Source organism: Oenanthe melanoleuca, unplaced genomic scaffold (assembly GCF_029582105.1).
Source record: "Oenanthe melanoleuca isolate GR-GAL-2019-014 unplaced genomic scaffold, OMel1.0 S266, whole genome shotgun sequence".
Classification (NCBI taxonomy): domain Eukaryota; kingdom Metazoa; phylum Chordata; class Aves; order Passeriformes; family Muscicapidae; genus Oenanthe; species Oenanthe melanoleuca.
This window is the reverse complement of record NW_026612915.1, coordinates 1-23,274: the sequence shown is the minus strand read 5'-3', so window position 1 is coordinate 23,274 and position 23,274 is coordinate 1. Positions and strand designations below refer to the sequence as shown.

The 23,274-nt window shown below is 40.6% G+C and overlaps 2 protein-coding genes across 2 annotated transcripts; one reads left to right on the top strand and one right to left on the bottom strand.

Moving 5' to 3' along the window:
- Nucleotides 1-388: 388 nt before the first annotated feature.
- Nucleotides 389-5,737, bottom strand: FGFR1OP2 (FGFR1 oncogene partner 2). Its single transcript, XM_056516097.1, has 4 exons — nucleotides 5,628-5,737; nucleotides 2,885-3,021; nucleotides 1,779-1,896; nucleotides 389-898 (listed from the first exon to the last, which is right to left on the bottom strand). The coding sequence occupies exons 1-4, from the start codon at nucleotides 5,629-5,631 to the stop codon at nucleotides 441-443; spliced, it is 717 nt and encodes a 238-aa protein (XP_056372072.1). The 5' UTR covers nucleotides 5,632-5,737; the 3' UTR covers nucleotides 389-440.
- A 1,015-nt stretch (nucleotides 5,738-6,752) lies between these two features.
- Nucleotides 6,753-23,274, top strand: INTS13 (integrator complex subunit 13). Its single transcript, XM_056516096.1, has 17 exons — nucleotides 6,753-7,199; nucleotides 8,129-8,360; nucleotides 9,221-9,295; nucleotides 9,968-10,170; nucleotides 10,369-10,449; nucleotides 11,615-11,705; nucleotides 12,703-12,831; nucleotides 14,457-14,541; nucleotides 16,272-16,361; nucleotides 16,808-16,897; nucleotides 17,865-18,043; nucleotides 18,788-18,958; nucleotides 19,332-19,486; nucleotides 20,407-20,637; nucleotides 21,408-21,547; nucleotides 22,184-22,319; nucleotides 23,122-23,274. Exons 2-17 carry the CDS (start codon nucleotides 8,136-8,138, stop codon nucleotides 23,159-23,161), a joined length of 2,121 nt encoding a protein of 706 aa, XP_056372071.1. The 5' UTR covers nucleotides 6,753-7,199; nucleotides 8,129-8,135; the 3' UTR covers nucleotides 23,162-23,274.

Here is a 23,274-nt window from a genome sequence, read left to right as displayed (position 1 = left end):
GCAGACAAGAATCAAATTCTTATATTCTGCTTTCCCAGTAAGCAGACCCTAACGTGGCTTTGCAAACATAAGTTAGCTGAGGGCAAAGATTATTAAACACTTACATTTGTCTACACAGCTGCATTGCTCTAATGATTGCTACACTTTCAATGAAATGTAATACTTTGCTAAAAAAATCCTGTTTAGTTCTCTTAGTGACCCAGAATAATGAATTCCCCCAAAATTTACAAGTCCTTTTGACTACTGAATACCTGGATGAAGCAGGAAACAGAAGTATATATTCAGTTACTCAGGAGTCAAAAGGACTTTTAATTTCTAAAATGCATTTACAAAATTTAGGGGGAAAATATTTGAACATTGAATTAAAAAAGCTGTTCCTCCCACTCTCTCTAAGCACAGGTTTATTAATTATTTGGTGGTGTCACAAGCATAAATTAAAGCTAGTCTAAAAGTCTGACTATTACTAACCTCTGGCACTGTAACAGGACAGTTGCCTTAAAGTGAAACAAAAGCAAATTAAGCAAATGCAGTAACAAAATGGTAACTGTTGAAAGTTTTAATAAGTGAGAAGCTGGTAAGGTTGACTTCCTCAACTGACAGTTTCCTGTTTGTGTTACATGGAGTGGATTATAAAAATTAGGACTCATTAGTACAATAGCACAAAATTTGACACAAAGTGAGCTTTGAATTGATCCAGTACAAACTAAGGTGTTAACTAAAAAAAACAAAGCAAAAAACTTCAGTGAAGTTATTACCTTGGAATGTTGCTCTTTTAACTTTGTTATTATACTTGGATCATCCTTTTTGCTCGCCATAAGCAACCTAAACATCTGTTCTCTGTACTTGCTCATGATGAGTTCCAGAGCAGACTGGTGCTCTTCGAGAGATGTGCGCAGTTCTGCCAACAGAATTTAAAATGCAGTTAAGAGTTTAACACGGAGAACCAATCAAAATGCACAAGTATTTCAGCTTGAGAAAACGGAAATGAGCCTGTAATTGAGTGTCCCTACTCCCTGCACCATGAAATCTACACAGACTCTGCAAATGGCTCTGCAAATTCCTGGCCAGTAACAAACAGTCTTTTGTTGGTGTGACTTTGTGTTCAGCAGCTCTGGCTGACAAAAGCCATCTGGAGTGTGGCTGAGCAGCTTTACCCCAGCCACTACAAGCCATGCTGTACAAAAGGCAGGAAGGAGTTCACAGATCTGTTTTAATCTGCAGCTTGGTAAAACCAGAGTTAAAAATGCTTCTGTTCAAAATACACTGAGTCAAAGGACAAATAACCCCGAGATAAGGCAGGACTCATTTGAATAGAGATCACTGAATCCTTTGCTGAATTGAACTGTTAGAATAACTAAGGCTTTCCTGGAGGAACAGTGCATTCCTAGTGTACAGAATTCTAGAAGGAATTATACTTCTCTACTTACACCATAACTTGTCCTGACTGCTCCCATTATTTTCAGCAGTGATTAAACACTTCTCCAAAAAAGACCCCTATAGTGCAGAATTAAGTTCTATTTATCTCCACAGTTGTGCTGGACATTAGATAAGGACTGAAAAAAGTAATGTTTCCCAAATCTCTCATTTTCCTCATCAGTCTCAGAGGCTGGACTTTAGGACTCTTGAATTGTATTATGATCAGTTAAACTGACAAACTGAAATTAGAAGAAAAAATTTCTTCTACAGCGATGTTTTGAAAAAAAGATCAGTGCTAAAATTCTCACTATTTCCAGTGGTACAGGCTGGAGCTCGAAAAGGATAGAATATTCAAATCTTACCTTTGTTTTCCTGCTGCAATTCCCTAATCTGTCTGTTTTCCTGCTGGATACCCATCACTAGAGTAGAGCGAGGGCGATGTCTTGCTACTTCATTGAGCTCTTGGATTTCTTCCTGGTACTGGTTATTACAAAAACAAATCAACAAGGCACAGCACATTTGAGTAACCAAAGGCAGGTATTACTCAGCAGGTCACAAAGCATCAGTTCTATTGTCACTCACAGCCTGTAACCAGGAAGACAATGCTTGCTTTTAAATAATAATATCAAACACACCCACCAGGTGTTGCAGACATCCTGTCTTTTAGAGACACAAAAGCATCACCTTTGTTTTTAAACAAGTTTCACACCTTACATGTGTGTAGTGGATGCTATTTAACCTTCAGTCAATGCAGGCCAAGTTCACCATCAGGCACTTTAAAACTCGTAGAGATGTGGTAAAGGCAAACCATGAGGTATTAACCTCTTGACATTTACTGTGGCTTCCCGAAACCTTAAACCACAGTGCTGTGTGAGTAAAAGTGACTCAGGCCCAAGTCAATGGATCCTGACTCCCAACAGATGGGGAAATGTAATATTCTTGATATGAAGCCTCTGCATGACTAGTTTTACAGGGCTGAATTGCATGCAGAGTTTTATAATTTTATAGGCCCATTAACATATCTTGGGCTCATTAAAGTGACAGGATGAACTCCCATACAGAAAGTCACAAGACACCTTCACGTTCTCCCAGGAGTTATCTTGTGAAAGTCTCACTCAATCTAACAACATGCCTTGAGCAGCTTAACATCAGAAATGACCACAAAAAAGCCCAAGAGGCTATTGGGAAACCGAAGGAGACAGTGCAAATACAAAGTATTCTCTACAGAATGTCAAAGCCTCTTTATGATTAAATGGGAATGCTGAAATTCTGTAGTGGTTTGTAAGATACCAAGCCCATTTTTTTTAAATGTTCTTTAAATAAACACTTGTTTTCAATATTTAAATGAAGTAACTGCGAAAATGTTTTCGGTCTCAAAAACACAAACAAGCTATTTTTAGATGAGAGCCAAGTCTGCCTTCCAGGATTGCCCCCCACCAGGCTCACTGTGACTCTGCCGTTCCCAGACCTGTTTCATGGCCTCCACTCTCTTGTTGAGCGCCGTGGTCTGTTCGATGAGCGCCTCGGCCGCGCTGTCGTGCTCCCGCAGCCGCTCCACCAGCGCCTTGGCGTCCGCCAGCGCCTTCTCAATCGTGCAGCTCATTTCTGAACACCACAAAGTAAAAGGTTACATGAACTCATTCACTTTTAATGCTGCTTTTTTTTTTTTATGTGCACTCCTAACTGATGTACTTAAGGATAAGTGAAGTGTAAATCCAGCAAAAAAGAGAAAGCTGAAGGATTACAGTGAAGACTTAAATCAGCAGAGGAGGAGCAGCTCAAACTGACAGAGTAGAGAAAATTGCTCAGGGAAGGTTCAGAAGTCAAAGGGCTTGTGTTTTGTTCATGCCTATAAATGAACACAAACATCACTGCATGGAATGGAACTGTGACATTTTCAATAGCATGGAAAAAAACAGCAACTCAGTGAAATGAACCAACTGCACCCTTAAAACATCGGCCTTCCACCTGCAGCACTTGTTTACAGGAATTGCACATTGCCAGAACTGCTAAAATTGCAAAATGCTTGTGCCTATTGCCAACAAGACTGGCCTTTGCACTACATTTTTTCATATTCATGCTTGGTAGGTTAAGTTTCAAGAGCAAGATTTTCAGCCTATGTTTTTATAAAACTGGACTTATTCTACTGAAAAGGAAATCTATTTAAACTCCTTGAACAGTCTTCAGGAATCAAACAGCAGGGATAGAGGTTTATAAGATTTATGGGCCTTGTTGATATCAGGCTTAATATTTGATTTAGGAAAAGTTCTAAGGTACAGAGACAATCAACTAAATCCATTTCTTAGCTAGGCTGTTTGCAAAAATAAAGATTTTTGTAAGCATTAAGGATTGAGTCTTTCCTCAGCTACATGAAAAAAAATCACGTCAGGTTCATTTTCTAACTTCCTCAGGCACCTTCATGAATCCATAGCCCAGGATCTTTAAGCCAAGCTTAAAGAACTCAAATTTGCCTCAACTAACCTTTTGCCCCTGTCCCAGGTAAGCAGTAGAAGAAAGGATATTTCAACACTAAACATTTTACCTATGTTTTCTGGGATTCATGTGCTATCAAAGGCATCAGCACTTTGGCATGTGCAGGTCCCCTGTTTTTCAGACAGCATTTGCATTTAACTTTCCATATGATGGATTTGAGAAATCCAGGTCTCCAGCAGACTGCTGCACTATCACAGGTAGTTAATTTATTCACCCTGACTTAGCAGTTGGAGCTCTTTCAAATATGACATGGAAAGGAAACAGACTGGCTCCTCCCTGCAGTCAGATCTCCTACAGAAATGACCTTCCACATAAACTGGCTGAACTGCTGCAGAAATTGATTTAGTGAGATCCATGTTGCTGCTGAAGAGCAGCCTTTAACTCAGCTCACAGTCCAGGAATTCTCTGGACTGTGAAACAAATAAAGCCTCTGAGGCCTCTCCATGAGCTGGGAATACATTTGGCATTCAGACTACAATGCACTTAACACCTCTGATAATTTGTCTGCATCCACATAAATTTTTAAGCAGTGTATGTTTAATATATGCACTTTCTCATTTTTGTCCCAGCCCAACCACAACAGAGAAAAGGAAGCTCGTTTGTGGCAAAGCCACTGATGTTTCTTTTCACAGGGAATGTGCTGGGAAAGACGTGAGGAATGCAGCTCCACAAATTCTGCAGTCACTGTCCCCTGTCAGGCCAGGGCCCAGCTCCAGTTTTCAGTCATTTATACAGCAAAAAGCAGAATCATTGTTTCTATCATGGCAATTCACAAACCCTGGCTACCTTTTGGGCAAGACAGTGCTCCTAGTCCTTGAAACTTAAAAAGCTCTCTGTCTGCCTGTGAAAAACAAAACCTTTGCCTGATCCTGAAACTGAGCTAAACCTCTGAGTTAGCCTGGACATTTAGTGGCTGAAAAAACTCCAATTAATCACATATAATCGATTTAAGCAAATTCTTATCGTATATTATTTTTTATGAGCATGACTATGGGAGCTGAAGTTAATGATTGCTGAGCCCTGCCCTACCAGAGGAGCCCAGCTGCACAGATGCTCGTTAGTGCAACCTTGTCAACAGGTAGCAGAGCACCAACTCACCCCAGCAACTACACACGGTCACTTCCTGCTATTTGCTAATGGCTTTCATTACCAAATTAAACACCAAAAAACAACACCAAATAAAGATCTCTGTGCGACCACCGCCTCCTCCGAACTTTCTGCCTCTTTGTTTTTTTTTAATCCTTACTGGAAGCCACCTTTTCCCACAGCTTGTGGGTTTTGTTACCACGGAGACCCGTTTGGCAGCGCTGCAATTTCCAAGGAATTCCAAGGCTGGTGCAAAGTCCCGGTGTGACAGGAGCATCCTGGGGGTGTCACCGAGGCAGTCCCGGTGTGACAGGAGCATCCCGGGGGTGTCACCGCCGCCCTCCCGATGTGACAAACCCCAGGGTGTCCCCTCCGCACTCCCGGTGGGACAGGACGCGGGGGTGTCACCGCGGGGAGCGTCGCCTCCTGCCCCCAAAAGCAGCGACACCGGCGCCAGCCGAGACACGCGAGGGGTCCCTGGCCCGCCCCGGGTGTCCTCCTCCCTCACGCCCCTCAGGGCGCCCCCAGCCCTGGGGCGTCCCAACGCAAGTCTGACCGCGCTCCCGACTGCCCGGCGGCGGCCACAGCGACAACGCCCCGCCGTGTCCCCCGAACCCCTCCACGGAACTCACTCATGCCCGGGGCTCCGGCCGCGCCGGGGGTGAACCCGGACCGGCCCCGACCGATGTCAAATGGCGGCGTGAGGGGCGGGCGGCGCGTCCCAACTCCGCCAGGGGGCGCCGTGGGGCGGGGGCGGCACCGGCCGCGCGCCGCTCTCGCGAGAGGACGTTCCTCCGCGGCCGCCGGCCGAGATCTCGCGAGAGGATGCCCCGCCCTCCTACAGATCCTGAGTCCTGCTGGTCTGAGCAGGGCTTTGAGTGAAACCTCGGGATTTGTGTTACGTTGTACCTCAGCAGCTCTAGCGGGACACTTAGGATTGAGTAATTGCATTGTGGATAGGTTTAGGTTGGATATCACAAGAATGTGTTCCCTGTGAGGGTGATGAGGCGCTGACACAGGGTGCCCAGAGAAGCTGTGGCTGCCCCTGGATCCCTGGCAGTGTCCAAGGCTAGGTTGGAAGAGGATTTGAGCAACCTGGGATAGTGGAAGGTGTCCCTGCCCATGGCAGCGGGGATGGAACTGGATGGGTTAATAGGGTCCCTTCCCAGGCCGGGGCATTCTGTGATGGTATGCTCGTCTCATCTAAGAAGAAAAGGGGACAGTCCCAAAATGAGTGGGCTGTGCGGCTGAGAGCCATCAAGAGCGAAGTCAGCAATAACTGGGGGAAAGTTAATGCCGGCGATCGCAACCACCGACCTCCTCCTAAGAACACGCCCCAGACTCAAGTGGAGAACTCCGGCTGCGCCCTAACGAGCGTGAGAAGCAGAGACACGCAGCAAACGGGGCTGAGTACTAATGAACAGACAAATTACGTAACTTGCGACCCGTGAACGCTGATGCTTCCGTTTCTTAAAATGTATAAATATCGTGAAGTTTCGGTGGTCGGGGAGCTTTTTCCGGGAGCGCTCCTGCTCGTCGCACACCGGAACACAGAATTCCCACACAGCCTGGAATAACACGCAGCTCCCGCCCCTCAGCGTGTGCGCCGCGCGCGGAGATCTCGCGAGAACACCGCGGCCTCGGCGGGGCCCGTCCCGTGCTCTCGCGAGATCGCGGGCTCCTCCCCCGAGCCGTGCGGGCAGCGCAGGGACGGGCGGGGCGTCGGCGCCCGGGCGGGATCGGGAGGAGGAACGGGAGCGGGAGAGCGAGCGGGGCCGGCGGCGGCCTCGGCATGTTGGGCGAGTGATCGCGGCCGGGCGCTGTGGCCCGGGGAGGTGCGGACAGGGGCCGGGCGCTCCCCCTGGGGGAGCCGCGGTGCCGGCGGCGCCCGTGGCCGCGCGGGGCCCCCGCGGGCTCAGGGGTGGGCGGAGCGGGGGGGGCTCCGGCCGCCTCTCCCACCCCCGCGGGCGCCGGGCGCGCAGGCCGGAGCCGGGCCCCGCGCTCCCCGCCGAGCCGCCCGAGGAGGGGGAGCAGAGCGCCGCGGGGACATGGCGGGCGCGCGGCCGGAGGCGCCCGCGCCTGGCCCCGTCTAGGGCGCCCCGCGGGCCTCGTCCCTCCTCCTCCTCGGAGCGGGGCCGCGGCCGCGCCCGGGCGCGGCGAGGAGCGGCACCGGGGCTGCTGCACCACAGGAGGAGCCGGCCCAGGTGAGAAACGCTCGCCGCCCCCGTAAAGCTTTCCAGCGGCTCTGCCCGGCCGCCTCCCTTTCCCCCCGAGCAAGCCGCCGTCTGTTCTGTGATCCTTATTGCTTTAGTTTTTTAGATTTTTTTAAATGTATTTTTTGGTTTGTATATCCTGCAATTCAGGAGAAATACGTAGAAAAATTAATCCTTTAACGCTAGAAATTGCCGTTTTCGCTGGTGCCCAGCGACAGGACGAGGAGCAGCGGCCATAAACTAAAACACAGGAAGTTCCACCTCAACATGAGGAAGAACTTCTGTACGTAAAAGGTGGCAGAGCCCTGGAGCAGCTGCCTGGGAAGTGGAGTCCCCTCTGGAGACATTCCAAATTCACGTGTAGGCATTATCCGCTTTAGGTCACCCTGCCTTAGATGTTCCTTCCAGCCCTGAGTGCCCTGTGATTTTTATTTCACATTCATTTTTTTTGATCGGTGAGCTGTTGAAGTACAGATGCAACTGTGTTTAAAAACAAGATGTATTTAGCAAGGATAAGACTGAAAATCGGCTTAAAGTTCTGGCTATGCTACTTAAAGGTCTTTAAGGCTTCATCATAAATTATTTTTTTGCACGTTATTTACTTTAGGAAATAAGCTTTAAATAGGAAGCATTTTGTGTATTTCTTCTTTGAAGTTGGTTTTAAATGGAGAAGTGGGGAGAGTAATACTGTGCATTTTTGTTGCCTTTTCAGCAATATAATTCCACCTTTCTCTGTCTTTTTCCTCCTCAGAAAAATAGTTTATTTTGATAAAAAATGTAGTCTACTAAATGCGGGCTCTAAAACTTGTATATTTCTAGGATGTTGTGTGTAAATTGCACAGTCAACCTATGTTGTGTTTTGTTTGGTTTATTTTCACCCTGTGCAATTTCTTTCTGCTTTTGATGTCTGTTTCTTTCAGGAAGAAAATGAAAATATTTTCTGAGTCTCACAAAACTGTTTTTGTCGTGGATCACTGCCCCTACATGGCAGAATCATGCAGGCAGCACGTGGAATTCGATATGTTAGTGAAGAACCGCACCCAGGGCATCATTCCTCTGGCACCCATCTCTAAGTCCCTGTGGACCTGCTCAGTGGAGTCATCCATGGAGTACTGTAGGATAATGTATGATATTTTCCCTTTCAAGAAGCTGGTAAGTTCTGCCAGCCATGCTGCATGTCATGCTTGCTACAGTAAGGGATGTTTTCATGTTTCATTTAAGTCTTTTAATGTCTTTGTGTTGTTTAGAGTAAGATATCAAATATAATTTATCACTTAAAATTTGTTTCTGCTGTTTATATTTATAGTCTTTTAATTGGTTTTAGTAGTGCATGAATCACATTACATATTTAATTTTGAAATCTTTCATTGTGTTAATGTCACTTTGCAAGGAAGAGTTTTAGGGCAACATGGATTTATTATTGTGCTCTCCTGAGTGTGACTTTACAAAAGCTTGAGGGAGGTATTGTCTCAAGTTGAATTTTGTTGCTAAACACACATGGTAGCTGTTCATAAGGGCTTTGGTATCAGCTTTGAAGGAATTCTGGGCTTTAGGAAGAGGTAGGATTGCTCTGGAGCTAACAGTTTAGAAAAGTGGGAGAGCTTCCTTGTTTAGAAAAACTTCCTTTGTTAGTGTTAATTAAATCTTGGTAGATACTTACCCATGATGTACTGTGACAGACTTTGGACACTGATGTACAGTTTATAGTGTTAGAATTTATTTTATTTTGTGGCTATCCTACTGAAAATACCTAATTCTTAAAATATTAATATTTTGAAAATGTAATTTGGTGTAGAGAATGTATTTCTGGTGCACAAATATAAGTAGAAGCTGTTAACACTAAATATAGCAGGAGTGTGTTATTTTTGTGGATTTGTTATTTTGAGTGTGGCTTTTCACTGCACAGTATCTCCAGATAATTAGAAAAAAAAAGTGCAATTCATGTTTGTTTGGATTTGGTGAAGTAATAATATACTGGCTGTTACCTTAATGGGCTTTTTTGATCCTTATAGGTGAATTTCATCGTGAGTGATTCTGGGGCTCATGTGTTGAATTCTTGGACTCAAGAAGATCAGAACTTGCAGGAGGTAGGATTTGTAACTGTTGTTTTGTTTTGTACTTCTGACTTCATTGTGAAATAAACATTGTGTTGGATAGAAATCACTGATTAATTGCAGTGTTTGTGGATCTAGTCTGAAATTGTTGTGTAACAGAATTTCAAGTAGCTGCCTGTGAGCCTGGATTATACTATAGACAAAATTTGGAAAGAATCCAGTGTCTTTAAGCAGAGACTTAAATATTTGAAATAAGCATTATGAAGAAATTAGTTATGTATTTTTTCTGTAATTTAGTGCTGCTTCTTAAACATAAATTCTTTTTAAAAATATTTGTATGAGAGGCAAATAACCTATGTTAAACACATTAGTTGTTAATATCCTCTTTATGGTCATGTTATTTGACACTGAAAAGGCTTATCCTCTGAAAAATTTACTTTGAGGAAGAAATGCATTTCTGAATTCTCAGAAAATGAAAGCAGGTGGTGTTGGGTGTAAATTGTCAGTATGGTCAGGTATTTTTCTGTAATAAATGAGAATATTTAGTCACAATGTATAAATTGAATTGCAGAGGATAATTTAAGGCCAAATTTAAAGGCAGTAATGCTCGTTGATTCTCTGCAGCGTTGGTGTTAATTTGCACATAGGTGTGTTAGAACGCAGCCTGTCAGGGATGGTTTGGTAACAGCTCTTTGCTCCGCCCAGCTGATGGCAGCGCTGGCGGCCGTGGGGCCGCCCAACCCGCGGGCAGACCCCGAGTGCTGCAGCATCCTGCACGGGCTGGTGGCGGCCGTGGAGGCGCTCTGCAAGATCACCGAGTACCAGCACGAGGCCCGCACCACGCTGATGGAGAACGCCGAGCGCGTGGGCAACAGGGGCAGGATCATCTGCATCACCAACGCCAAGAGGTGGGCGGTGGCTCGGGGGTGTGCACTTCCACACATTCCCACAAGGGATGCCGGCGGCTTCTTTGCCAGGTCCTTCTTAGAGCACTTCTCGCCATATCAAAGGCTTTGTGCTGACAGTAAAAAGCCAAAAGTTTCCTGCTTTAAGTAGAATAATCAGTGGTTTGAACAAGAGAATTGAAATCCACCATTTCTTTGTAGTGACAGCCATGTTCGGATGCTGGAGGATTGTGTTCAGGAGACCATTCATGAGCACAACAAGCTTGCAGCTAACTCTGACCAGTGAGTATGCTTTTTGCAAAGTTTCTTGTATCCTCTAGGAAACATGGATGTATTTCTGCCACAAAACTCACTTTACTTCACACAGACATTAATTCATATAATTCATTAGAAGGTGGTAAATCATGATCTTGTTAGCTGAGAGCTGGTGTATGATTGATTGTTATCTTCCCAGTTTCATCCTTTGTAGAACAGGATTTTTTTAGCTTGTTGCCTTCTACATCTACTCCAAAATGAGACACATAATGGTACCTTGTTACACATTGTGTTTTAAATCATTAATTCATCTGAAGCAGTTTTTCTTGATACTGCTGTGTTACTTTCATGTTCATCTTTCTTTGACTAAAACAGCTAACTTCTTTGAAACTAGTTTTGATTTCTAAATGGCTGTATTGCCTGGAACTTTGCTTGAGATGAAGGAATCTTGAAATACAGAGTGCATCTCCTATGAGAAGTCTTTCTCTACCATATGTTTTGTCTAATTAAATCTGAAGGGTTTGGTCATGGCTCTTTTTTGCCTTGTAGTAGGTTGAGATCCTTTTCCTGGTTGCTCCTCAGGCACTTCAGTAGCAGAAGCAGCAATCTCCTGTTTTTTCCAGTTTTATGGCAGTATAAAGGTTCCTGCCCAAGGAATTAGGTGTTAAATCCATTGTAAAGACAGGGATGTCTCATTCCTTTAGATAGAGATGTGATGTAATGTCTGTATCACTCCAAACTTCCAACCACATCAGGATATCAGCATATATCCTGTTACATATCCCATCTCTCTGTGCTGTTTGGTAGTTGTTTTCATGTTCCCTGGAATCCCCTTTTTCATACCTTCACTTGGAGACACAAATCCTCTGTAGTGTCAATATTCAGCTGAATAAAGCTGAACAGATGGCACCAGTTAGGGACTTACTCCATTGATGTGTCCAAAAAGAAGCACAGTGCTATAGCATCTGAAGAGCAAGAAATGTTAGGCTTTTATTTTTATTCTGTTAAGGACTTATTTTGAAATCTGTGCTTTTGAAAATCATATCTGTAACCTAGTTTTTGCAGCACACTTTCAGAAACAGCATGTTGTTAACATATGTTGTAATTCTGTGTTCTAGGTATCAGAATTAATTTAATTTTAGGAGATAGTCTGCCACACTGTAGGCTAAGCAAAATGTTTTTTATTTTTAAGTCTAATGCAGATTCAGAAATGTGAGCTGGTGTTAATCCACACATACCCAGTTGGTGAAGACAGCCTTGTTTCAGATCGTCCTAAAAAAGAGGTGAGGAGCTTAAAATGAGAACTTATCCTAGAATTAGGAACCATGTCAGACTGAAAATAGTGCAGATGATTCTCACTTGTTCAGTAGCAAAAGCACATGTGGTGGTTGTTTGAAACCAAGTACATACAAAATATCTGTAATATATTCTGCTATTCAACATTCTGCTCTGCATTTTAATGTGCTGTCTGTAAGAAAAGACACCAGAAAAATGTCTTAACATGAAAAGCATGTAGTGCTGCATATTATTTAATATATTTAATATATATATATTAATATACATGCATTTATTTAATGTATGAAAAGGACTATGAAGGGCTTGCTTCCTGTGATTCATTTCTACAAGACTCTGCTGTGGTTGTGCTAAAAATTGTGAATGGAAGATAACAAATTTACTATTTCCCTCTCTAAGGCAGTCACTGAGTTTGGGTCTTTGGGTTTTGTTGTTTTTTTTTTTTTTGGTTGGGGTTCTTGTTTTGGGTTTTTTGGGGTTTTTGGGGATTGTTGTAGTTTTTGTTGTGTGTTTTTAAAATTTCTGTTTTGTTTTGATTTTGAGCCCCAACCCAATGTTCTTGTTGGCTAGGGAAAAATCAAATGCATCTTCTAGCTTGTGTTTATTTACTTTGTGCATGTATGATGCACTTGCAGCTAGACATCTGAAAAATACTCTGCTACTATTGCTCAGCAGGTAAAAGAATGAAAAACTAAGCCCAGAGCTGTTGTTAAGATTTATGCCCCATGTTGTGATACTAATTTTTCCTATTAACAATTAGTGACTCAAATTTTTTAGCACACTTGTAAGAACTGCATCTATAGCACTTGGCATAAGCTCAAAATGAAAGGAATGAAAATAATTATTTCTTGCTTGGTAGTTTCCCCTGATGTGGGTTTTTGAGTGGTAATTTTAGGGGTAAAAATGCTTATTTGAGAGTTGAACTAACTATTCTGTTGAATGATACCACAACCTAACCCATGAATTTCTTATATCGATTTATTTCAGCTCTCCCCTGTTCTAACCAGTGAAGTGCACAGTGTCCGTGCAGGGAGGCACCTGGCTACAAAACTGAATCTTTTAGTGCAGCAACACTTTGATCTGGCCTCAACCACAATAACTAACATCCCTATGAAGGTAAAATTGTGTCTATAGTTCTGTGTTAACCAGCTGCATCACTTCTAAGTTTGTTTGAAAACTTTTGATGTTTATTTTAATTGAATTTTTACATTGTTTTTCTCTCCATATCATATTTTCTGTTCTGTTTTTTTTTATTAGCCCACATTCAATGTCTGTGATCAGGTTAGTAAAAATAAAGGGGGAAAAAAAGTAATAAGAAGGATCACAGAACAAAATGTTGTATTGCTGAATCTCAATTTTTGATGTAGCAATACAAGTATTATTTCAGTTCTGTTTGCATTACTTTATATAAATACAGTCTTGTTTACCTCAGATCAATTTGTCTGTGATTCTTTTGTGGTTTTCTAGTTGTGTTTAGATATTCTTGACCCTTGTGCATTATAGTGGCATAGTGAGTCTCTTTTTCCTCTGTTTCATTATCATGCCCACCCAACATAAAGGTGTTTGTAACTAAAATCTGCTTTTTTACCAAGGGTTTTCCAGTGAGTTTTCTACTCTGAAGATCTGTAAACATGAAATGGGGGCAGGATATACTTAGTTAAGAAAGATAGTCAGTTAAGCATCTTGTGGTAGAAGTTATGTCCATATTTTTAATTTTTTTGCTACTTGGAGAAAAGTTAGTGCAGTTTAGAATGTTGGGTGTTAAGTTGACAGTAATTTTCTGATCAGGCAGCAAGAGACAATTGAGACAGAAGTATCAGTATTCAAACAAAAAAAGAGCCATGGGCAAGTAACCATGATTTTAAAAATTCATTAAGTTGTAACAGTCAAACATTAATTGCATCTTTGAAAACTAGCAATATTATGTGGATTTTATAAGTTAAAACATGATATAAAAATATTTTTCACAGTTTTTATGAGTTTGATATGGGTCATGGCATAAATGTGACTTCAGTTTGCAAATACCTTGTCTGTAACTTTCTGACCTGTGTGCTGCTGGTGTGCCTCTCCCTTCTGCCTTTGTCCTTATAGTAATAGACTATGTTGGGTTCTCTGTGGTTTTTCTTCCTTTTTTAAAAATTGTTTTTCTTTTTAAACTTGGAGTAAATTACCAGAGTTACTGTTGTGTTTTTGCTGATCCTCTGCAGCTCTTTAAAGATGCAGTGACCTCTTTACAAAAATCCATTTATTTAGTTATAAACTTGCAGTTGCAAGTGCACTTCTTATCTTAAGCTTAAGCAATAGTAAGTTCAAAGTGTGGTTTTTGTTTTGGATTCTTGATTTTTGCTTATGAAAAGTAATTGTCACTCTACCCTGCAGTTAGCCTTTATTGCTTCTCAGTAAGTTGTAATTGCTGTTGTTTATGTAACATTTTGTAGACTTCCTTAACTTCACTAATTTAAACAAAGTAGTTAAGCCTAGTTTTTACCTGTATTTGATGCTCTACACTCTGTCATGATGCTTGCATAACAAGGAATAGGGTTTCAGAAAAGAGGAAAAGCAATGGGCTGCATCTTTAAACTGCTCAAAGTTCCCTCAACATTGCAATCCCATTGTTGTCTGAGGCACTTGGAGATTTGTAGTTTTCTTCTGGACTGAAAGGCAAATGTAAAATAATTCATTTATGAAAATGGTGGCCTTTAGCTAAAGTAATTCTGTTTGTCTACTTTTATCTTTTGAAGGAAGAACAACATGCTAATACATCAGCCAACTATGATGTGGAACTGCTTCATCACAAAGAGGCACACGTGGATTTTTTAAAGAGTGGTAAGTAGAAGTGGCCCTCTGAAGGTGGCTTTTGATCAGCCTCTCTGTGAGTATTCACAAAGAAAGATTGTGATCTTCAAATTCATGTAAATTTCAGGCTCAAGTAGTGAATATTTCAGTCCTTGCAACCCAAGAAACTTCATTTGTAGTGCTGGCTTTGGGGTTTTACTCATTAGTGACATATTTTAATACAGCAGTGAGATAGCAGATCAAATTCACATGTGTTCAGGATGTTGCTGTGAGATTTGAAGAGCATCTCAGCTTCTTACTGTGACATAAAAAATGGCTGAGAGACCACCTGTGTAGGATGTCTGTACAAAATGAAGTCACTCTTGTGGATATTTAAATTATCTTGTGGATAATTTAAATTATGTCTTGCACAATTGGAATTTATTAAGTAATAATAATTGGCATCACGTCCCTTCTATTTATGACAATAATTGCTTTGGAAAAAACAAGACTTGTTTGGCTGTTGAGCTTTTTTGTTGTATTTGAAATACCTACTATGTTTTTTTCATAAATTGGGAGTTATTACCTAGTATTCCTCTGAGGTGAATTTTAAATAGCTGCAGCAAAGTTAGAAAAGCACAACACTAAGCCTTTTGTAGAACTATTTTGTTGCCTGATGTAAAACTTTGTTAAAAATCAGCTTATGACTTCTGTATTAGTAGAATTAAATGTCATATGATCCATAAGAATCCATTTTGGGGAGTTAGTGCTTTTTCTCCCATTACTTTGAGGAAAAGGAGGTAACTCCTTTGTCATCTCCAAGTGCTGTGCTCCAGATTTTAGGGGAGTGGGTGACTAAAGATGGATGAAATGCACAGGGTGTCACAGTAATGACCTTGGCCTCATCTGACCTGGTGTTATGATGCTGAAATCTTAAAGCTTTATTGCCAGGGCTCAGAAGCAGTTTTCTAAAACCTGTTTGCTCAAGGAATTAGGTCTGCTAGAAAAACACAAAAGCAAACTCTGACTACATTTCCACTTTACATTTTTCCCATCAGAACTTTGAGAGGAAAAAAATCTCTTCTTAAATCCTGTAAATTTTGGGTTCTTTAATTTGTTTTTAAATACAAATTTCAGCTGTAATAGCTCTGGTTCTAGGAAAGCAGGATTTCAGTTACATTGGTCTTAATTGTCTGAAATGTTGCCAAGGAATTTTCAGGTTAAGTAAGTTTGGCCTTTAGATATTTTGAGAGATAATTTCTAAAATTGTTGCAGTTAATTTTAGTAATAAAGTATTTCCAGTATTTAATATTTTAATGTTTTTTTAAAATAATATTTTAATCATAAAGTATCTGTGGTTAGTAGAACACATTGAGAGAATTCAGGTTGAATCTGGCATAGCAAAGAGACTGGATGATGAGACCAAATACTTCTTTCCCCAAAAAACTAAACTTGTCAAATGTGTCTTTAGATCAGTTTAATTGACTTTGGGAATATGTACAAGAAATAGTCAGTTCTGTCAATTAAGGGTTCTGATTTCAGTGTGGAAAAATCTAAAATTAAAGTCCTGAGCATTTTAGCAGGAAAAAATTGCCTGTTACTGATAGAACTAAACATACCTGGAACTTTCTAATTGTCAAATCAAAAAGTTAGGTACCTAAGTTTTAAATTGAGATTACATTCTGTATATGTTCATACAGTTTTGTACCTTAAAGCTTAGAGTTGTTTTGCTGTAATAAAGAAACTCTGGTTGATCACCCCCTTTCTGCCTTTCTCTGCAGGTGATAACCACACGAGTGGCAATAGCAGAGACGGCACATTTAAGGAAACTGTGACACTGAAATGGTGCACTCCTCGAACCAACAGTGTGGGTAGGTGACATGGAACTTTCCAGAACTGCTTGGCAGCTTGAACAAATCTGAGTCCAGGAAAGAAAGTCAGGGAAGATCTGAGGTAGCATAGGAATCATGTGGCTGTTCACATAATTGTGAACCCTGTTAACTCATAGAGCCAGCAGGCCAGAAATGCACATAAGAGAACCAAGAGCAAACTGACAGGTCAGTGAAGTAATTCAGAAGATAAAGAATTGGGCCTTCTGCTGGAAACAGGGCTTGGGAATGAGTGAGATTCTCAGAGCTGGATTCTTAGGAATCCTCCCAGTAAGGAGATGGTGAAGGGACTTTTAGATTGAGAGGCATCTCCACTTTTTAGTTCTGCTCATTGTGGACTAGCCTCCTCCTCTTCCATTCTTTTATTTTGTGGATTTTTTCTTTGTCTCTGGGATTGCATTCAACTTTTCTACTCCTTTGTTTTTCAGAACTGCACTATTGCACTGGAGCATACAGAATTTCACCAGTAGATGTAAATAGCAGACCTTCTTCATGCCTTACAAACTTTCTCCTTAATGGTAAATCTGTGTCCTTGGCTAATTACTCAATATTGTAATTTTTAATTCATTGGAGCACGTAGCACATTTTCATTTGTATATCAGTTATGTCTATATACAGTAAAAAATACTTACCAGTATTTTAACATGTCTTATAAATAAGTGAAGAAAGGTGTTAAATGTCCTCAGAGGCAAGTGTGTTTTGAAATTTAAAGATGGGAAGAAAGATGTAAAGAAGGAACAAGTATTGAAATGGAGGTTTGCATGTTTGCAAACAAAATGGCACTAGAAACATTCTTCTAATGGAATGTTTCCTTCAGTCAAGTAATTTGATTGTCTAGAAGTGCAGTGGTTTTATTAAACATTGTATCCTAGTGTATATTTCTCTAGAGCTTGAGTTGTGAAAATGTCCTTTGGCTAATAAAAATGGTTAGAGCCAAAATTAATAGCATATTTCAGAAAAATATGCTCTTGATTTTTGTGGTTTTTGCTTCCTGATAAAAAGAAACTTATTTTGAGAATGCACCCTTCTATGCTTGGTGTATTTTACTGAAAATTAGTAAAACAGAGTTGTAGAGTAAAAGGAGTTGTATTTTTCTGTCTGAAGATGAGTGCATAAGCATTAGCAAGTGGTATCAGCTGATGCCTTTATACTCAAGGGTTTATTTTACTACTGTTTGAAAGTTGCTTTTAATGAGAATATTTCTGCAGCAGGGCCATTTGAATGCCTTATGAGTATGTTTTTTTTTTCCTAAGAATGAAATCCTATAGAAAAAACGATGGGTTGGTCTAGGAGAGACCTTTTGATGTTGCTCTGTAAAATTTTAAGGAGCATATACCCTGATCTGTGTCAAGAAATAAGGAAATGGGCAGTTCCTTGTTCAGCCTTGGTGGGTTCAGATTCTTCTTGGATGAGCACAAACTTGCTCAAAATTTAAAATTGCAGCACACAGGAATGAATGAATGAAACTGATCTCCCTGCCACCAGGTCGTTCGGTGTTGTTGGAGCAGCCACGCAAGTCTGGCTCCAAAGTCATCAGCCACATGCTCAGCAGCCACGGGGGAGAGATTTTCCTGCACGTGCTGAGCAGCTCCCGCTCCATTCTGGAGGATCCCCCCTCAATTAGTGAAGGCTGTGGTGGGAGGGTCACTGACTACAGGATCACAGTAAGGGTCTTTCTGTCCTTCACTGCTTCTCTCTCATAACAGACGCAGGGCAGCAGGTGTGGGAAGGGAATGTTGGAGTGGATTGCATGGTCAAACTTCCTTTGTAACAAATACCTTGATAGATATTTAGTAGAAAATAGTACATTTGTTGATTATTATGCCTGCTTCATAAAATACTTTGTGTGTCAAGGAATGCCTCTATAATGCACTAGGACTGTTTAAAGTTCTGGTTCTAGAAAAATGTTTTTCTTGGCCAGTTTCTTCTGTGGGTTGGAACTCCTAGGACTATATCATTATCAAAGGGTAGATTTAGATTGCACGAGTGGTTTGTACAACAAATAGAAATGTTGAAGTTGACAGCTTTGAACCTTGATATCAGACAATCAGCTGACATGCATTTTGTTTATCCTTTATTTTTTTCAACACATCCTTATTAACTTTTGTAAACAAGCAGAAGTTCCTTGGTGAAAAATGTAACTTCCCATACATGAAATACCTTGCAGATTTGGAAGTCCTCCTTGTCAAAACCCATACATGGATTTTTACCCCATATTTCTGTGCCCCTGCTTTTGTTTGCCCCTGGTTAATGCATGAGAGGCATTAGAGACAGGGCTGTGGTTGGTAGTGTCAGATGTGGTGGTGGGATGGTACAAAGTGATAAGCAAGGCTAAGCTGTTTAGCCCCTTCACTGAAAGTTACTTTGTTAGAGAAATGCCTAATTGTATCTTGTTTGGTTATCATTAGGATTTTGGTGAATTTATGAGGGAAAACCGATTAACTCCTTTTCTAGAGCCCAGATATAAGATGGATGGAAGTCTTGAAATTCCATTGGAACGTGCAAAAGATCAGTTAGAGAAACATACTCGTTACTGGCCTATGATTATTTCTCAGACCACCATCTTCAACATGCAAGCTGTAAGTAACCAGGGCTGTGTGAATTTTTGTTCTGTTCCTAGATTGCTTCTCTTTTCACTTGATGAAATATTAGCTCTATGGGGTGATAAATCCCCTGCTGTAAAATTTTATTTATTTATTTATTTATTTTTCCTGAAGTAACTCTGTATTTAATGCAGTAGATTATTGGAATGCTATTTAAATAAAGTGGCTTGAACCTGACAGCTGCAGTTCTGCTGGGTAAAGAAAGTATCTGCTTTAGAGTTAGTGCTAAACTGAGGATAAGAGGGTGGGGTTTTGTTGTGTGTTGTTTCACTGCCTTGAATTTTTTTCTACCTGTTGATCTCCTGTGACACACACACATTTTCTTGCTCATTTCTGCTTTGTCTTGCAGGTAGTGCCATTAGCCAGTGTGATTGTAAAGGAAGCAATGACTGATGAGGATGTGCTCAATTGTCAAAAAACAATATACAATTTGGTAGACATGGAGAGAAAGAATGATCCACTGCCAATTTCAACAGTTGGTACCAGAGGAAAGGGGCCAAAAAGGTTAATGCATATCTCTCTTTGCTGATGCTGGACTATTTTCAGAAACAATCTGTTGACAGTGTTTTCATACAAATTTTTTAAAATACAGCTAAATGAACTAAATGCTGTTTCTGTACAACCTAAATGCTGTGAGTGCTTCACTTGTGTAATTTAGGGGCTAAAATAATACTGATACTGCTGTATGCTAGGGAAAAAAAAGTCTATAATTTTATTACCTAAGAATTTAAGTATGTTAAAAAATACTAAATCAGATAGTTATCAGCAAAATTAAGAAATTGATACAAATTGGACAGATAAAGTGGAATAATTTCAAATTAATAAAAAGGAAAACTTAAGTCTGTTATAAATGAATGGTGCATTAAAATTGGGATATATTAGAAGGCTTTTGGAACAGTTACTTAAAGTATGGGATATGTCTTGAAAATATGTATAGAATATTCTGTTCCCTCAATCTTTGGGATGTGTCCCTTGTATTTCCAAGAATTGATGGGAAAGAAATTCAGCTCCTGATTTGCCTACGTGACTGGGGATTATTGACACTAGTGTGGTGCAATTCTTTCTTATTGTTTTGACCCAAATAATGTAATCATTAATTTGCATGTCAGTAGGTGAATGGCCCTCTGACATGGCTTTGTTAGCAGGCATCTGAGAGATTTCACAAGTGCCTTTTGGCAGTGAGATCTTGTGGAACAGTATGATTTCAATGGACATAATCCATTTCAATTTATACTTTACTGTGTGTGTTAAATGGGAAGTGTTAATGACTTCAAGCATGGAGTAACCCAGGTGGAGAAATCTCTATTACAGGAGGGCAGATCATGTCTTTGGAGTTATTTTTGTCTTGAAGGTTCTGTTTCTAAAGGTCTGCATTCATTCAGCCAGTGGTTTAATGACATGGTGTGTTTTCCCTGCCTCTCCAGAGACGAGCAGTACCGCATTATGTGGAACGAGCTGGAGACGCTGGTGCGAGCGCACATCAACAACTCTGACAAACACCAGCGCGTCCTCGAGTGCCTCATGGCCTGCAGGAGCAAACCCCCCGAGGAGGAGGAGCGCAAGAAACGAGGCAGGAAGAGAGAAGACAAAGAGGACAAGTCAGAGAAGTTGGGCAAAGACTATGAATCAGATAAGCCATGGCAGGAATCAGAGAGGTACACTTTCTAAAGTGAATTCAAGCTGTAGCATAACTTCTCTTCTTAGTTGTTGACCACTTAGCTGGGTGTTTTAGCTTGAGGAGTTCCTGCTGTTGGATTCTGTAATAACCACACCACCTATTAGACACTAACTGTTTTATGGAAATCTAAAGCATGGCTGAAAACGTGGGACAACTAGTTATTTTCTTTTAAGCTGTAGATAATTCATGATGAAACAACCCAGCTTGATTTGGCTCCTCTCTTCAGCTGAACATGAGGATTAATGTCCATTTATCTCCTGTCTGTAATTCATTTTGTTACTGTAGCTTGTCTAAGTGGCAAGCACCTGTCAGTCTGTTCTGTATTTCTTCTTTGAAACTGCTTTCTACAGAGATCCAAAAAACTCATGGTAATAAGCTTAATTTGCATGTGTTTTATGCATGCTGGGATCATTTAAAATAGGAGTTTGTAGAACTAGAATAAACTAGAATTTGTATCATATTTCTATATGTATTTATTTTTATTTAGTCTTTCCTTCAAAATTCAGACATCAATTGTCTCAACAGCTGAAGTGAAACTGCATATTAAGAACCTTTCCTTTATGTAATGCTTCATACAGAGGATTATTTGGCTAGAATTTCCTTTTGTTTGTTACCCACTCCAAGGGGTCAAAAGAAATTTTATTATGGTATTGGTCCTGTATAATTTTGAGGCGTGCAGAAAGCTATCAAGTATTATGTCCTGCTCAAGCATATTTTTCCTCACCCTTTTCCTTCCCTCTAAAAAAGGTTAAAAGGTCTTTTGGATCGGGAGAAAGAAGAACTGGCAGAAGCTGAAGTTATCAAAGACTCCCCTGATTCTCCTGAGCCCCCCAACAAAAAGCCTCTCATTACAATGGATGAAATGCCCACAGTTGAAAAGGCAAAAGGTAAACCAGATTGCAAACAGATTATTTCTTTTAAAGGTAGATGTTGCATCAGTCTGTGTTTTCTAAAGAAAGAGGTGAATCGTTTTGAAGTTAAGGCTAAGTAAGTGAAGATCATGTTTAATTAAATACTAAATGTCGAGAAATTCTTGGAAAACATGTTAACCTTACCAGGTCTATGAAAAAAGAGAGATACCAAGATGCTGTGTGAGTCTGCTGATTGATTTTTGGGTTTACAGCGGGTTGGCCAAGTTCCTGCTGCTGCTGTTTGGGCTACTGTATGTGAGAAGTGCTGTTTGAGGGCAGGTAGCAGAAATCACTGTTTCCTGCTAATAAATAATCAACTTATCTAAGCAATGCAGTTGTCAGAATGGGCAGTTCTCACTGACTTCCTTGGTGTGAATTATTTTCTATCACAGTGGCTGAACTGATGCTGAGATTCTGCATCTAAAAGCAGAGTCCATCACTCATCCTCATCTATTACCACTTTGCATATTTTCTATTTATTTAGCCCCTATTGTAAGTTTGTTTAATAGTAGTGTTGTATTACCATAATCTGTAATTCCTTTAAGGTATTATAATGATGTACTGTTAGTTCAAAAATTTCATCACTTAGACTCTTTTTACTTACAATTTTAGGGCCAATGTCCTTGCTGTCTTTATGGAGCAACAGAATTAATACTGCCAACTCTAGGAAACACCAGGAATTTATTGGTCGCTTGAACTCTGTCAACAACAAAGCTGAGCTGTATCAACATCTGAAAGAAGAAAATGGGTTTGTATCAGGAAATGCATCACTACCCATATCTTGGCAGTAGTCAGTGTGGAGTTTACAGCATTAGGTGCTACTTTTTCATGTTTAAAGTATCTGAATGCATTCCTTTGCTTCTCAGCATTGACAGAGAACCACAGCAGTGTTTGATTTTCTGTTTGCATTTGTGCTGACTGCTGAGAGCTGAGCTTCCCAGGGCCTCAGGGATTGCCCCTGCAGCAGAACTCTTACTAAACTTCAGGAGGTTAAACAGTAGCTGAGATTTTCTGCTTGCTTTAGCTTCCAAAGGAATGGCTGGTATAGAAATATTGTTGGTAATAAAGTGGTTAAATCTTAGGCTGTGCTGTAATGAAGTTGACAGAAGTCCATGTTGTACAAAAAATACTGGAAAACTAAACCAGCCTCCTCTGAAGGAAATCAGATGATGGTAGACAATGATCAGTGTAAGAGGGGTGAAAATTAAGTCCTTGGAACAAATGGCCAAAGCTCAAGTTTTCAAAATGGGTTCTCTAGTCACATGACTATTCTCCAGTCACATTAATACTTCGTATTTTGGTGAGGTTTATAATGGATGGTTTTTCACAGCTGAAATGTATCTCTGCAGAAACATTTCCTTTATGTACTGACTGCTTAAAGAAGTGCTAAGAGGACAGAAGATTGCATATGTTGGAGTAGGGAGAGACAGCACAGCTAGTGAAGTAAAAAATATTTACAAAAGCATTTAAGTCTGATTTTTTTTTTTTTTTTTTAACTGTTGATTGTTCTTCCAGTAACAAGCCTTACCAATTGTTGTCTTGCCTTTCAGAATGGAAACAACAGAAAATGGAAAAGCAGGCCGGCAGTGAGGATTAATTCTGCTTCTTGGGACAAAACTTGGCCAAATTGCAAAAAATATTTAATGCTGAAATTGCTCTTGGTACTGTTTCAATACAATTGTATAGCTCTGGTTTGATTGGTT